The sequence below is a fragment of the Chinchilla lanigera genome, unplaced genomic scaffold, assembly GCF_000276665.1.
Source record: "Chinchilla lanigera isolate Chin_1 unplaced genomic scaffold, ChiLan1.0 scaffold00056, whole genome shotgun sequence".
Classification (NCBI taxonomy): domain Eukaryota; kingdom Metazoa; phylum Chordata; class Mammalia; order Rodentia; family Chinchillidae; genus Chinchilla; species Chinchilla lanigera.
Genome location: NW_004955457.1, coordinates 5,564,937 through 5,582,413, shown reverse-complemented (window position 1 = coordinate 5,582,413; position 17,477 = coordinate 5,564,937). Strand labels below are relative to the sequence as shown.

Sequence of the window (17,477 nt, the reverse complement as noted above, 5' to 3'; positions counted from 1 at the left end):
TTTATCTCATCACTGGCAGTATGATAATAACTATTGCCTTCTCCCCTCCCTTAATTTATGTCAGTTTAATGAGTTTTATTTTAGCTAATTTATTATTATTGTTCCTGGTGAGATTAAACTTTGCATATTATTGGCCACTTGTTTGTTTCCTTTTATGAAACACCCTGTCAAAAATCCCCTGTGGATATTCCTGTTTGTTCTATTGCATTGCAACTGTTTTTCACTTTGAAACTCCATGCAAGATTCTTTGACTCATTGACTTTAGGATGAGGTAGTTCCTGGGTATAATGATCACATTTCTTTCATTTAAATACTTTTTGCGGTGTTATTTAGCGTCAGGTATCTTACTATACTGGGGTGAGGAGTGGGAAGTGAGGAGCAGTACAGGACAAGCAGCAAGGAGCTTTAAAGGAAGTTAAATACTCCTTGACATTTTAAGTGTTTCTGTTATTGTGACTCACAGCTGAGGTGAATACCTGCAAGAGTAGTCTTTTTATTAAAGTTTAGAAAAACAATCAGCCCCATCTGATAGCTGAGACAGGACGGTTTTTGGAAAAAGTTCAGAAGCACCCTCGTTTCCCTCCTCCTACTCTGACACCCACTCTTCCATATCCAGCTTGTCAAAGATCGTTCTCTGTGATCAGTGTAAATAACATCGGCAGGAGGTTGAGAGAAACGTAGGAGACTTTCCCCACTGTTGTCAGATATTTCATTCTGTTCTCTGCCTGATCACAGTGATGAACAAATGCAAGGGGCCAACCTGGGGCGAAAAGATTTCTGGCGCAAGATGTTCAAATCGCAGAGTGCAGCAAGTGACACCAGCAGCCAGTCAGAGCAGGACACTTCGGAGTGCACCACGGCCCACTCGGGAAACACCTCGGACCGGCGCACCCGCTCACGGTCTCGCAGAATTTCCCTGCGGAAGAAGCTCAAACTCCCCATAGGTAAAAGTATGTCTGTATTTATTTATGACTTCTTTATTACCTGCTATGTCCTCAAATCAGCTCACAGTCAAAGGAGAGCAGTGCATGGTGGGGTACAGAGAGGAAAGTTTCAAATCATAAGGCCTAGGCTTACTCATCCATCCATCCATCCATCAATCCAATTTTTTTGTTTTTGCAGATATTTCTTAAATCCTACCATGTTCCTCTATGGTGTGCAAACACTGCCAAGCATCAGAGATTAAATTGTGAGCAAAACACACAGCCCCCTAACTTTGCTGAACTTGCGATGTAGTTGCAGCCACAGTCACTAAAGCAGATAATCGAGCAACTAATTATAGTTGCAAACTATGAATTTTATGAAGGTCTAGACATAATGCTGCACAAGTATGTCATAATGAAACCTGACTTAAAGGGAGGGAGGAGACAGAAATCAGGAAAGATTTCCTGGAGGCAGAGACATTAAGATCATCGGCAGGTTACTTAAAAGAAAGAAGAAAATCACTTCAGGTGGTGCCACATGCAAAGATAATAGGATGAAGTGGATAAGAGGAAGAGCTGATGTGTCACTGTGGTAGAACATGATAGGGCCAGGGCATACAGGACCATGCAGGTCAGGTAGGTTCTTTACCATGGGCAGGTATACTTTTTCAAAAAGATCGCTATTTGGAATTCATATTGGAAGAAGTATTAGTCGGCAAAGAAGAACAAATGGAAAACCAATTTAGAAGTCCAGGATAAATGAATAGATACTTGGCTTGGGTGACTAGATAGATAGAGGGAAGTGGGCTTATTTGAGAGATATTCAGGAGGTAAGATGAACAGGTTTTTGTGGGAGGTGTCAAAGTTGTCAGAGATAAGTGCATAGATTATGCTATCATTCACCGGAGAGGACCAGATTCTTTTCATCCTGGTCATATTCACTCATGTAATTTTACAGTCTAAAACTCTCTTGATTCAAAATATGTACACCAAAACCAATTTGCCTTTGGTTCTATTTCTAGCAAAGCTGTGTAAGTTTCATCACTTCTTAGTACATGGTGGCATCTCTGTTTCATCCATTTGAGGGCAAATGTTCTAACTGTCTGGTTTTTTAAAAATTATTAAATAGGAAACTGGCTGAAACGATCATCCCTCTCTGGCCTAGCAGATGGTGTGGAGGACCTCCTGGACATCAGCTCTGTGGACCGCCTGTCCTTCATCAGGCAAAGTTCCAAGGTAAAGGGGATATCAGCTGTGGAAGTGACCATTGGAGTCACTGATAGAAAAATGTCAGTGCTGAGAAACGCTAAACACATTCAGAGGTCTAAATAAAGAAGAACTACAGAAACTCTTCAGCTGAACAAACTTTGGCAATTTAGCCAGGCAATGAAAATTAACATGTTTGAGTAATAGGCTGTCATAGGAAGGGAAAAAAGAAAAATGTGGCACTTACATAAACATACAATTCTGGCCTTCATCAGAATTAAACTCTAAGAATGTCTCAGTTGTTCCCTGAATTACTTCTATAGCGCCTGGTTATCTAGCTTTTAGTCTCTGAACTTGGTCCTCCGACTAATTGCAGTTACAGGGTTTCCTTTTTTAGCACATGGGAATGAATTACATTGACAAAACTACTCAGCCATTGAAGTCAATGAAATAATCTTCATATTCTAAGAGTTTTTCAAGTCCAGAGGCTTGAAAACCCAAAGATGTGCCTTTGAGTGTAGTCCTCGACTACTTTCCTTTCCTTCTCAGGTCAAGTTTACCAGCGCTGTGAAGCTCTCTGAAGCAGGGCCCGGGAGTGGAGTGGAAAATGGAAGGGAAGAGGAGGAGAATTTCTTCAAGCGCCTCGGTAAATGTCATGCAGTCTAAGGTTCCATTCAGCTTTCATCACACAGAACAAAAATGGGTTAGATTAAATGGTCCATTGTTTTCTTTTTAATTTCTAAAACTCTGTATTTGAAAAGCACTATTTTTTTTAAACAGTCCTTTTCTATTTCCATTGACTTCTCATTCATTTGTTTCTCATACATATCTCTTATAAATTCTCTGCTTTTTGTCTGCTTGGTTATGGTGACATTTATGGAAGTCTTACTGCTCCTCACTCCCTGGTGGGTGATGGATTTGTGAAGAGGAAGACAGCCTCTTCCGCTGTATCTTTTATTAAAATCCGAAAATTACAGGATCTTTATCCACCCACTTATCTCCTTGGAATTCTGCTCATTACATCCCTGACAGGTGGCCAGCAGCCCTGTGTACTCTTCCACTGAGGGGGAGTTTATTATTTCAGAAAGCAACTTGTTCCAGAGCTAGACAGCTTTGTTAGGAAGTCTTTCCTTATATTCTGAAAATATACTTACCCATAAATTTGATCATTTGTCCTAATTCTGATGTCTATAACAACACACACAGAAATGCACACACATATATAATGCTACTTCCACTCATCTATTTCCTGTTCTCTCTTTTGATCTCTTTTGGCTGGACATCTTCAGTTCCTTTACTTTTCCTTCCATAGGAGTGTCTCTAATTCTACCATCATCCCGATTTCTTTCTTCTGTGTATTGTAGTTAGATGATGTGTTTTACAAAATGTGGAGCTTCAAATGGAATACAATGCGCTGTGTTTGAAAGTAACTATGCACTAGGTAGTAGCCAGTAACTATTAAATACATGAACACAATTGAAAGTTACATTACCTATTTTCACATCCCATAGGTGGTTCATATTGACTAACTTTTTCCAGTTTTATATCTCATGAATGAGTATCCTGATATACTTTGATGTAACCATGTTAATTCTTCATTTCATAAATAATTAAAATGTCTTACTTCCTCAACGACAGTTAGGTCACTTCCCCAGGAAGGAAATTAAAAGATATAATCCAAACTAACTTGTATTACAAATATTTTCTTCTCTACAATTGCGCTGCAAAGATCCATCTGCGCAGACATACACATTTCCATGTTTTCATACAAGTTGGTCATATTATAATTGAGCAGGAAAAATACAAAGTTAGAACTCCTATGACACTTCAAGTTGACTTTGGTTAATTAACAATGGTGGATACAGTTTTTCAGCCATCCATACACTTAATTTACAAGTGCTTCATGTGTAGTTTTCTATCTCACTGCAAAAGCATCATCAGACTTTATCAAAAAAAATCTTGCTCTTATCTTTGTAATTGTATTGAAAGGAGGAATGTCCCTTAGTTTCACATGACATTTTCTTCATGAATTACTAATGGCTTTTAAAAATATTCCTATCTGTATAGTTATCTGCTACAGAATTTGTCCAGGGAAGACATCAAACCTATTAGTCTGTGGTCTTAAGGGTCTTCCGTGGCTGGGAGTATGGAGTGTATTCTGTAAGATGATTCCTTCAGGCCCACTTAAGGAAAATAAGTAGCTCCAGCTGTTCTAAATGAACCAAAGCATTGTCTGCTAATCTAAGTAGATTTTACAATAACTACTGCCTTTGCCCATGGGAACATCTTTCGAGTCTTCCTTTCCTCCCTTCTTCCCTCCCCTACCTCCCTTCTTCTTTACACCTTCATTTGTTTTTCAGTTCCTCTCTCCTCCCCTCCCTCCCTTCTTTCCTTTCTTCCTTCCCAATCCATGGGTGTGAATAATCTCCACGCATTTGAAATGGATTGTTCTTTCTCATTTAGTATTTTCAATACATAATTTTCTTGTTTCTTTTTTTAAAAGTTTTTAAAGAAAACAAATATCAAAATTCTTACTCTTAATTTAAATGTCATGCCAGAACTTCCCTAAGGTCAAATTCCAATAAAATTTCTTTACAATCTAAAAATACTATTCAGCAAATGAAAAGCATGTCTGATTAACATTTAATAGTAATGAAATCGCATTCAGAGATGGCCTTTTTCTTCCGTGTTTTCATATTCACTAAAACTACTTCCTTTTACAAATCATGTCTATATGTATGGGAAAGTATTTGATGATTGTGGCAATGACTTTCTCAACTGATCAGCAACTTCATTGCATTCTTTGTATGTCCTCAACTCTAGCATCACTTCCTTGAGAAATGCTGTTTAAAGAAATACTAGATTTTATCTCTCTGAAACTTTAAATATGTAAATATATACAATTATGATTTATCAATTAAAAAGAATATTAGAGCCAAGAGTGGTGTTACATGCCTGTAATCTCAGCAGTCTGGGAGGCTAAGGTAGAAAGATCCCAAGTTCTAGCCAACCTGGGAAATTCAGCAACTTAGCAAGTCCCTGTCTCAAAATTTGGAAAAAGTAGTTTGCATTTGTAGCTTAGTGGGAAGGCCCTGGCTTTATATATATTACCATACACACAAAAAAGTGAAAATACAGATTTTGAAGTGCTTCTTGTGTCTAACAGCCTATACTTTCAATGTAAATTATACCTCAATAGATCTATTGTAAAACAAGTATTAAATAAATTCAACTAAAATATATTTAGGTTAAAAATATCATTTTGCTCAAGGAAACCTAGGCATCCTTACATTCTTATATGTTTATTTAAAAAATTGACAGAGAAAAGGACATTTTACAGCCAAATTACTTAATATTTCTTTTAGTATTACAATATGGACCCAGGAGTGTACATTTTTATAATCAGTCTGTTGTTTGGCAGAAGCCAATATAACTCATACAGTGTTGAATTACTTCTTAAATTAAGATTTCCCAGCAAAAAGGAAATTATAAGTCTGACTTTCCTCATAAACATGTGACTAGGTAGGGAAAGCAGCCCGGCACAGTGGGAGGAGCAGGCTTGTGCTAAGTCAGGGCTTGAATCCTGCCTCTGTAATTTTCTCCCTCATGAATTTAAACAGGGCAACTTCACCTGTCCCTTTTCTTTCTCTCTTATATCCATTTCTCTGACCTTCTCTCTCTGTTTCTGTCTCTCTCTGTCTTTGTCTCTCTCTCTCTTTATGTCACATGCATACACACAGATATTCTCTCTTTTAATCCTCTTTAAACTCTACCTGGTAGAGAGCTATTACAAAATGAAGGAAATAAATTAGAAAAGATTTCGTTCAATACTTGACACATAATAGGTGCTCAAAATTTTAACAAATGTTACACTGCTGTCCATGAATGATGTAGAGAGACAATGGAAATTCTCCATTGTGAGTAGCTTTTATTTACAACATGATTCTCATGTCCAGGGCTTGTCAGATTCTGCCAGTCTTTTCACCTGTAATAAATGGTCATCAATCTTTGAAGTAAAGACTGTAAGTTCTTACTGACAAGGTCGGCTTCCTCACCCCTGTTATCTTACTTACACTCCTCAACCGTACTGTTCCTGCTGTTCTTTCAGTCAAAGTGGCTCTTCCTTTAGTAATATTGAATACGTTTCTTTTGGAATTAGTCATCTTGTCAAATAAAATGGCCAAATCTTATTCTTAATGCTTGCCTTAATGAAATAATGGCAGTTTTTCTTAAATAAAAAAACTGCCCAAATAGTTTTTCTTAAATAAAAAAAACATACAAATAAGAATAACCTCCCTATCTTATGAACACCTACCCTATCTTATGTATCATTCTTATTACAAAATTACACTCAGGGGGCTGGGTATTTAGCTCAGTGGCAAAATGCCTGCCTGGCAAGCGCAAGGTCATGAGTTCGATTCCTGGTACCGGAAGAAAAACAAACAAACAAAAGAAAAATTACACTCAGCATATCATAGACATTAACTGTAGTAACAGTTTATACAACCACTGGATTCACTGAAAAGAAAAAACCTATTCTTTGTGACTCATCTTAAATTCAGTATTAGGGATTATGAAAGACTTAACAGATGAGAATCCTTTGATATAGGTAACTATAAAGAAGTGTATATAAATGAATAATAAAATGCCATATAGCTTGAAAAATCACAGGAAGCTGTCTATTCTAACAGCTTCAATAATGAGTGAATTATTGAATACAGCAATATTTTGAAAAGGAACAATCTCAAAACAAAGCTGTCTTGGAAATATTTATACATCTGCAGCATTCCTTCCTTGTATCATTTGGTGCCCTGTCTTGAAATTTCTGCCATCATATTTTCTCATGGTTTTCCTTTTACATTTGGCATACAATATGCTGTACTAACTTTTAAAAAACTAAAGTTGGAATTTTTGAATATGGAGTATTTGAATCTGAAAATAAATGACTGTAAAGAATGAAATACAGAACATTTTAATAATTATATCTCAATTACATTCTGAGTCACTTTGTGCCTTCCTTCCTCTTTTTTCTGCAGGTAAATTGCTTATGAATAGCACACATTCTGGAGTACTAAAATGCAGAATGCATTTAAGTGCAAAATTTCTAGGATTTGCATTTAAATGCATTCTGCATTTTAGTACGCTCCAGAATGGGTGCCATTCATAAGCAATTTACCTGCAGAGAAAGAAAAAGGGAAGGAGTCAGAGAATCCCAAATCTATACACACAGTCCAAGGTTATGATAGCCAAGAGGTTTCACAAGCACATATTCTTTCCTACTCCCTTCAGAAATTCTGATTCTGCAGGACTACGTGGGCTTTAGGAATGAATTACTTAGGTAGTAATTCTGATGCACACTCACCCTAAAAATCTTAGAATTAAATGACTAATCCCTAATTTCTTCCACAACTCCAACAGTGATTCTATGCCTTGTAACTGGAAAGAGGTTTCTGCTTTCTCCATAATACTGTCCTTGATATGAATTTCTTGTAACAGAAATTAAATTGTAGTGATTGTGTCTTCCCTAACAACAAAAGCTAATTGTTCATTACAGGAAGAACCATTCTAAGTCTACCAAGAGCTCATGCTCCAGAGTGGTCAGACCCTACATGTGTAGTTATGTAAACTTTACATCTTCCTCTGCCATGTGTCAGAGGTTCCTAAATCAAGCATTTAGAAAGTGGAGAGGAGGAAAGAAGGGTGGGGTTAGAGAATTTTCAGGCCAACCCTTGAACATGCCAGGAACACATACTTGTGTATCTTTGAAGCTCTTTTCGAATCTGTGACTCCTTTCCCTCTCTCTTTCATTCCTCCACAATGGCACAACAGGTTGTCACAGTTTCGATGACCATCTTTCTCCCAACCAAGACGGCGGGAAAAGCAAAAACGTGGTGAATCTTGGTGCCATCCGACAAGGCATGAAACGCTTTCAGTTTCTGTTAAACTGCTGTGAGCCGGGAACTATACCTGATGCCTCCATCCTAGCAGCCGCCTTGGATCTGGTGAGTTGTTGGGAGAATTTGCCCGTCCGCATTCCAGTTCAGACTCTCAGTGGAGGTAAGCATGGAGCCCTAAGCTTGACCCTAACTCTAGGGCTATGCTTTGGGTTTTCCTCTTCAAAATTAATGGCAAAAGGGAAGAGAAAACTGGTGAGGTAAGAGAAGAAAAGGGAGAGAATATCTCAATAAACATGGCCTAGGAAGTAGATTGTATAGCACTATAACTAGAAATAGGTCAGATCTGGAGTTGATGCATGGGCTAGAATCCCTCAGACACTTATTAGCTGAACCTTTGTAAAATGGAAGTAAATATAATCGTGATACCAGTATATCTGCCTCCTAGGGCTGATGTGAAGATTAAATGAGATAGGAGATAGAAAGTTCTCATCGTGGTGCCCAAAATATAGTAACTGTGCAATAAAATAGTTTATTATAATAATAGTACTTGTTTTATGCCTGCCACATATTAATCCTTTAAATTCTCTGAGTCATAGTTTTATTATTTATCAAGTAAAGGGAAAATATAAAGGAAAGATCAATTGAAATGAATTACACAGAAGTATTTTGAACATTGTACAATAGTATGCAAATATAAGGCATTAAAAACTATACACTGGATCTTGTTAGAAAGTATTTTTGTCAGGTAAAGCAGGCCCACTCGTAACTTTTGAACTTCGCCTCTCAATTTCCTTTAATTGCTCTCTGGTTTACAAACTCGTTTTACACTATATAAACACTGGCTACAAATACCAAGTGAACATCAAAAAACAAGTCTTTTATTTTCATTTTGAAAACTAAAGTAGCTTTTTATTATAACAAAAACATCTTCAAGCCTGCCTGTCAATGATCCATTTTCCAGGTTTTATGACTCCCAAATAAGGGTCTGCTTAAAACTCATATTTTACCTTGAAAGCTCATCCAAATCGCAGAACAAAGCTCATGAAATCTCTCTGTGGTATTCGTGGCTTTCGCCTTTAGGATATCTAGTGACCAGTGAAGTGTGCAGCTTCACTTAAGCTTGAAATATAAATACCACTTATAATGAACCAAATGCTCACTTGACCTTCTGTAAGAATTGGACATTGGCCTTTGCAGTTTGTTTTTTAAATTCAAAATGTTGTGTGTGCATTGATGCATGCTCTGGTGACTGCAGCCTGAAAAGAACACAGGAGAGAGTCCCCAGGAGGCTGGGACTGGTGGCAGTTACACACGCAGTACGGAAAGATGCCTGTCTGAAGCCAGAGCGCTTAACAAGAGTAGGAGCTAGACCCTGGCTTTATGGATGGTAGAGTGGAAACCAGATCGTGCCCCTTTGAGGCATGCATGGGTGTTCATAATCACGTCTTCATCCATTCCTGAAGGAGAAGGCCAAATAACTAAATGTGACAAATTCATAAGAAAAGGACAAACAGACATTAAAATGGATAAGTATATGCACAGCCAGTTCACTGAAAATACTGCTAGTCAATAAAGTATGCCTCGCCTTATGCATCAGAAGTGCTTTGTCAACTTACAGTTAAAACCTAAATATTACAACTTGCTTATTAAATATTTATAATTCCTAGTTTATACACTGTCATTTGCAATGATGATAAAGTGTTGTTGAAGGTACAAAATGTGAATACTGCAGTGTTGGCTGTGATACAAGCATCAGGATTTGATTCAGGAACCCAAGGAGGCAGAGGAAGCTTTGGTTTAATGGGGTTGTGGTGAGACGGTGATGGTGGATGGGCGCCCTTCCACCTCTCCCTGTAGTAAGCAGTTTTGAGCCGTATAGACTGTGGAGGGGAGCAGCAGTTCTCCACATCTCAAATATACCAAATGGTAAGGGAAGTAAAACTTAAAAGCCCAAAGTCAACGTGGCTTATAAAATACTTACTATAATAAATAATTAGTTGACAGATTTCTCAGATGGCTTCCTTTGTGCCGTCTATAGTGCCAGCTCTTAATGATCCAAAATGCAACTGAAGAACATTTTATTTTTTACTTTTATCAGGAAAAACTAATTTTCATTATATTTTATATAACAATCTGTTTTCCAGTCTTCTTAGTGTACAGAACTCTAAGTTTGATAAACTAGTGATTAATACTGACTGTGCACCTACTGTATTTCTAAATGGAAAAAAATTGAAACTCAGAAAGATCAACTGGCAGACCGGGACTACAAAGCCAGAGAAGGACTCAAATTGGAACCTAAACTTCTCTTCGAAGGCCCTGTTTTTTGTACAGTTTTTGTAGCACGATGGCTCTCACTAAAATGTTCTGTAAAATCAGTTTAAGTCCTACAAAATGGACAAGTTTTATGTTTTACTCCCAATAGTTGGAACGCGGTTAAGTCAAGGTGACAGCACTAGTTACAGCACACACTAGAGCAAGAGCATTCTGCCACTTTACAGACGGTTTAAACTGAAGTGTTCTGAAGGTACTGTCGGGTCTTTCTCTATCTTAATCTTGTAATCACAGGTACTTCTGAAGAATTTTTAGACAAGTGAGGTATCAAAGTCCTCAAGAAAATGCCTAATTAGATCGAGGAAGATTATAATGACAAACACCTTATTTCAACTTATGAAAATATTGAGTGCAAAATGTAGCCATAGTCATACAAATTCAAAAATGCCGGGATAATGGAATCTGGACAACTATTAGTCAAATAAACACCAGATGAGTGTTGACAGCTTACCCTCCACTCACTGGTGCAGGCCTGTGGGATCCTGTACTGAAATCTGCACGCACGTCTCATGGTGTGGTAGAGACTCCATCAAGTAGCTCTTCCCATTCAAACATTGTCCACATGAACGAAGAAAAGCTCTGAGAGCTAAGGTGAATTTGCATAAGGTCAAATAAGTTAGTTGGTGCTAAAATGGGAATCACAGCAGAATCTTCAGATTTTGCAGTACCATATGCGCTGTCAAAAAGATTATTTAAATAAATCAGAATGCATATCTCTTGTCACACTGAAAATATACCTAAATTTATATGGCCTCTGTAATAAAGAAGATTGTGAGTGATATTTTTAACAGTTAAAATATATTTTATTCTTTAAAACATGTTCCTTATCATGTGCATACATGATTAAACTAGGAAAATATAAGAGATTTTCAACTTTAAAGATCCACACTACACATTCACTCTTTAAACCAGTGACGCTTAACATTGACAAACATGGATTCCTTCAGAATTGGGTGAAAGTTGTGGAAATTCTCCCAAGAAAAGCATACTTAGAGGTAAAATTGGACATATAAAGAAAATTTATGGAATTCCCCCCAAAACCCATACGTGAAGTCAAAAATGTTAAGAACTTCACCTCAATAAATGCAATACCACTGGCAAAAAGAAACTTTCTTAAGTACTTGGAATTACTTTATTCATATTTATTGATGATATAAACTCAGAAGGAAACCTTTCATAATTGCTTCCTACATAAAAGCCTCTAGGATTTATACAATGTGTGTGGGCAGGGAGAAACACAAGGCTTGTAACAAAGAGAACACACAGGGATTGGAAAGAGAATCCAAATAGAAGAGTGATACTGGATATTGAAGAGACATTGATAAACAGGTTAAAACTCAAACCTCCAGGATTGTGGGATTTCATTCGCTCTCATCAAAACAATTCCAGATCTTTCTGTTTTCCAATACAAGTTTGGAAATAGACATACTCTATTGCTGGCTAGAGCCAGATCCTACCATTAAACTATATAGGAACTAGAGAAAACTTAAAATTCCGTTTACTGCACCAAAATGAGGCTGTGATTAGATCATTGCAAGACTTCTAGATTTTCTTTTTTCTCCTCCCTGTGGAACCTACTCTGGCCCTATTTGACCTCATTTCATAACTCTCATAATAAATAAAACACAGGAGGTTTTGATGGTTATAAGCAGTACCCTTTAAGCCTCCAAGTAAGGAAGAATTTTCCTAGCCATGTAGATTTCCACTGATGGGGTAGCCTGCCATGGGAAGTAATGAACTCTGCCACTAAACTTTATGCAGAGGGGCCCAGGGCTGAAGTAGTGTGATGGGCTGCAGCTGCTGGTGGTGGCGGGGGTGGGACGGGGTGGATGGGTGTAGGAATTTCCTTCATAGCAGAGGCTAACTCCAGGTTAGGACTAAGCACTATGCAGAGTTTAGAGATCAAACTTCCAGAGGTCAGAATCAAAGTTTTAAAAAGCTGCTCATTGCTCGCTCAGGCAATGTGGGAGAACAGATGGACCTGCTTTGAATAAAAGGCAAAAGTGACAATGGTGGCGGTTATGATGATAGCGGTGATGGTGGTTTGCAGAGATGGTGTTCATGATAGTAACATTTTTATTACATTTGGTAGTTTATAAAGTGCCTCACATTCATTATCATATTTGTTGGTAAGAGAGCAAAATAATAATCAGTCCCGGATATGAGCCTCACATGTGGGCACACTGCGAATCTCTTTCTCAGCTATGGAAAAATGAAGAAACTAAAATTGCTGGTGAATTCCAACAAGCAGACTGAAGAAAGGGGATTACAGTTGCGTGTCCTAAGTCAGTGATGGTGAACATTCAGGGCTTTCAGTGATGCAAACGGGCCGCTGTGGCACACACGCCATAGGTTCCTAGGTGCTTGCATCCAAGTAGCATTCGGTGTTTACTGTCCTTGGTACAGGTGTGACAACTGCAGTTTGTACCTGTTGATCTGTGTTAGGAGTTCCACAGGATTACTGTAACTTTCACAGATGTAGCTTGCAAAATGTATTTTTAGCTTTGTGTTTGTTTCTCCTAATATTTGATCCATCTGCTTCCTGTCTTTTAGGAATGCCTTGGTTTTTGTGTATGTTTTTGTTTGTCAGAGTATTTATATATGTGTGTTATATATATATACATATATATATATGAGTAAAATACCTGTGTAATACAATATATGTGCATAGCATATAACATACATATACAATATGCACATAACGTAATATATACAATATAATATACTCTTAGATGTGAGTATAAAAAAGTAGATAAACAGATGTAGGTATAGATGTAGAGTCTGCTAGTTCATCAAGTAGAATTTAAGGAAGCAGCAAAAATAACTTAAGTTCATCATCTATTCTAGTCCAAAACATTTTTTTGCCTCCCATTTATTGTTTTGCTGCTGTAAGTTTTTGAGTGCAACTTACATAACATTTTTACACTGCAACATAATTTGTATTCTAGACTAGCTTCATTTTATTTCCTTAAGCATAGAATTTAAATGTGATTTCTCTGAGTTTGCAGTTTTCTCCAGAGTTAAAAGGTATTGTTAGATGAAAGAAATACTACAAACTTCAGTGCTCAAAGTTTTGCTAGCCGGAAGGTTTTTGTTTTACATAATCCTCTGTTATTATTGTTGTGACAGTAAATTCAAAAGTAGCTGGGTTAATTTTAAATCCAGCACAACTCTCCTTCATAATCTTTCTCATTAGTATAAATTTATCAGATGCAACTGTAAGGCCTTTTTAAGGCATATTTATAAATGGATTCATTTCACATCTAAGTTTTTATAACCTACAAACACAAAAAGAAAAAGAAAAATTAAATAGTGTAAATAAAGACACAGAAAGAAAAATTTTTCTGTTTTCTATATACGTCACATGAAGTAGTCTACCCTTATTTATCTAGTTGAATTTGTAACATGTACAGATGGTGATTTCTAATTGTTGATAATTTCTCAATCTGGATATTATTTTCAGTAATGTCAGTCTGCATGTAACAATTCCATGAGTATGAGAATGTCAGTGGAATTATAGAATTCTCCCTAGCCTGTGAATAGACACAGTCTAATTAATGTTAGTTAGGCTCATAAACAGATAGCTTTAGGAGTAGTGAATATATAATTCATGTACAATCTGAGACACTTTTAAGAGCGAAAGGGAGGGCTGGGGATGTGGCTCAGTGGCACAAGTGCCTGCCTAGCAATTTCAAGGTCCCGAGTTCAATTCCAAGTACCACCCCCCAAAAAAAGAGTGAAAGGGATTGTTACTAATAACTATACAAAGAAAAAAGACATATACCAGGCATCTCCTGGAGAAGATATATGTCCTTCTGTGGAAGGATTATGCCATAGGTATAACTCACACTTATTTTCACATCCATTACATCAAATCAAATTTACACTAGGGCATCACCAGACTATTTGATGATCTGTGTAGATTATCCCTTTTCACGGAGACAGGAATATGTATGTAAGAGAAAATATCAAAGCAAAATAGTATTTTGTTCTTTTCTCAATCATAAGAAAAATAGAAATAATTCAGTAATAATCCAAACTAACCTAAATTATCCCCTTAATTTTAATGGTGCTCTTATATTGCTGAATTTATAAGAACTAATTAATGAAATGTATCATAAAGACAATGCATACAATACATTGGTAGAGTTTGAAAGAAAAAAATTTAAGTCATATAGCTATGACACACTTTTCAGAATATTTCCAATTGTTTATAAAGTCTGCTGTCTTCCCTGCATAATCATACATCTTACCTCCCATAATACACTGCTCTTTTGAAGTTTGTTTTAGTATTTTCTGTGCTTTCTTAATTTTGCTATATGGATATGTATCCCACAGAAAGTGTTGCTTTGTTTGGCATTATTTTGAAGTTCATTTCTGTGAAATTGTGCTATCCTTTACTTGTCCAATGCTAAATATCTTCTTGTTGTTGCATTAAGTGTTAATATATTTTCACTGAGGAATGGTACTCATTTGTCTGAACATACTGCAATTAATATGTTTATTATATGCTAAAAGAACATTTTTAATTTTTGTAGATTTTGACAATCTACAAGTGTTTCCATAAATATTGCTGCATTTAGCCCTTGATTCATAATAATTTCCTGAACAAATCTAAAAGTGCAATTATTGAGTCATAATTTTGCTAGATGATACATAAGTGCATTTCAAAGGAGTCAGAACAATTCTACACAGGTGGCAAGAGTGTAATGAAAGTTCATGTTGCTTTTTGTTCTTGCCAGCACTTGTATTGTTCAACATTTTTAATTTTACCACTCTGATATATTAAAGCAACAAACTTAATCTATATTAAAATGTTTTCATGAATTTACTAACCATATTTCTTTCTCTATTCTGGTGAAAGATTCTTTTTGGTTTTTGTTCATTCTTTTACTAGAGGATTATGTTTCTTTTGTTTTTTCTTTCTTTCTTTCTTTCTTTCTTTCTTTCTTTCTTTCTTTCTTTCTTTCTTTCTTTCTTTCTTTCTTTCTTTCTTTCTCTGTTTCTTTCTTGGTACCCGGAATCAAACTCAGGACCTTGCACTTGCCAGGCAGGCACTTGTGCCACTGAGCTGTATCCCTGGCCCTTTTGTTCCTAATTTAAAAGCAGTATAAATAGTGTTGATTCTAATCCATTTTCTGTTTTTTATGTTTTATTATCACCATTTGCCACTTTTTCTTCAACCCTTATGGTTTATTTTAATAAAAGGAAAATTTTAATTTAAGATAATTTTATTCATCCAGATTTTCTTTAATGCTGACACTTTTTCTTGTCTTTTGAAGAAATTTCAAGGCTATAAAGACTTTATGCTGTCTTTTAAAAGGTTTGTAGTTTGCACATTTGTCTTTCACTAAAATGTATTATGTAAATGGTATAAAATAATTTATTTTCTTTACTCAATATGGAAAATAACTATCCTGCACAATATATTGACTATCTTTTGCTTTATTCTCCAATGTGTGGTGCTACCTTAATCATAAATCAAGTTTCCATGGATGTGGTCCCCAGTTTTGTTCTATTCTAATCGATATCTAGCCTGGGTAATCTATTCTGTCTTAGTAGTTAGAACTTTAAATATCACCAACATTATTGTTTTTTTCTGTTCTTCCATGTGAATTTTATAATTATCTTGCTAGACTCCTTGAAAATCCTTTAATTTATGCTTGGAATTGCATTGAGCCTATAGATAATTTTAGAGATAATTGAAATTCAAGTCTGAATTGATTATTTAAAAATTATATTTGTTTCTGGAACCATTCTAGTAACTTTAACTTTTTCAGCATTTATCAACCTCAACTATATTTTTGTATTTGTTGAGACTTAAATTGATCAGAATATGCTCTTATTACTTCTTAATCTTTGAAGCATCTGTAATTATTTTATTTTGTATTCCTAAAAACATTTCCATTTTTCTCAGTTAGCCTTCTCAGATTTTTGTTAATTTTTTATTCTTTTTAAATTTCTCTGTTATGTTTTTGTTCTTTAATTCATTAATTTGTGCTGTTAATTTTATTTTCTCTTTTGCAAATAAATTAGATTATTATTTAGCTTATTAAATTGATTGCTTAGCTCATTCATTTCTTTTCCTTTTTCCTAAACTAAGCATTTAGTTATGAATTTTCCTGTAAGTACTACTTGTACTGTAAACCAAAAATTTTACTAAGCAATATTTTTAGTGTAATTTATTTCACTTACTTTCTAACTGTCTTAATGACTATTTGACCCATGGTTTATTTGGATGTCTATGTGCATTTCAATTTATAAAGTATACCTCTTCTGTTAGATATCAATTTATTATTGATAAGATCAGGGTAATTGGGATATCCATCACCTCAAATGGTGGTGATCATTCTTCTTTCTGTGGAATTTGTGTTATGGCGTATAACATTATCAGTTTTCATAAACATCCCATGTGTGTTAAAAAAAGTATATATTTTCCAGTTGTTAGTTAATGTACTCAAATCTTCTACATCTTTATTTTCTTCTCACTGCTTGATATACTAAATCTTCCACAATGGTAGCATCTTTTTTGTTTTTGATTTTGGGAATTAAACTGCTAGGCAAACAATCTGCCACAGAGCTACACCCTCAGCTCTGAATGACAAATTTGCTTTATGTATATAGAGGCTGTAGAAGTATATATGCTTCTGGTGAAATGGTCCAGTTTATTTCTAGCAATGCTTTCTACCTTACGATATATTTTCTCTGACAGTAATACAAGCAACAGCTTCATTATATTACTGTTGGCCTAGTATATCTTCTTGCCAATTCTTCAGGTTTTTTGTACTTTTGTATCTTTTACAAGGCATATATTTAAACTTTTTACATGTTGTCTGTTTTTCCTAGAAAATCCATTTACACAGATTATGATTGCTGATGTATGTCAGTTAACTCCTGTCACATTTTGCCTGTTCATCGCATTTTTCATTATTTTATTGTGTTCGTGCTTTTGTGTCCATTTCATGCCTGCTTTGAGATTGTATTAAGGCTTCCTTCTCTTGCTTTAGTGTAGTGTAGCATTATATTTTCCTGTGCTAATTTGGAGATCGCTATTGTTCTTACATTTTAAGAAATTACAGGCATATTTCACTAAACAAAGTCTAAAATTTATGAATTTCTT

At 35.7% G+C, this 17,477-nt stretch overlaps 1 protein-coding gene across 4 annotated transcripts in view; it reads left to right on the top strand.

Moving 5' to 3' along the window:
* The window catches only part of Unc80 (unc-80 homolog (C. elegans)), a 204,032-nt gene that overhangs the window by 66,873 nt on the left and 119,682 nt on the right, over positions 1-17,477 (top strand). For 3 of the 4 annotated variants that reach the window (XM_005396953.1, XM_013520683.1, XM_005396951.1), the window contains exons 19-22: positions 736-950; positions 2,053-2,159; positions 2,679-2,775; positions 7,959-8,131. In XM_005396953.1, the coding sequence (XP_005397010.1) occupies positions 736-950; positions 2,053-2,159; positions 2,679-2,775; positions 7,959-8,131 (592 nt within the window). The remainder of the gene's footprint in view (positions 1-735; positions 951-2,052; positions 2,160-2,678; positions 2,776-7,958; positions 8,132-17,477) is intronic. The other variant, XM_005396950.1, reaches the window with a different exon arrangement.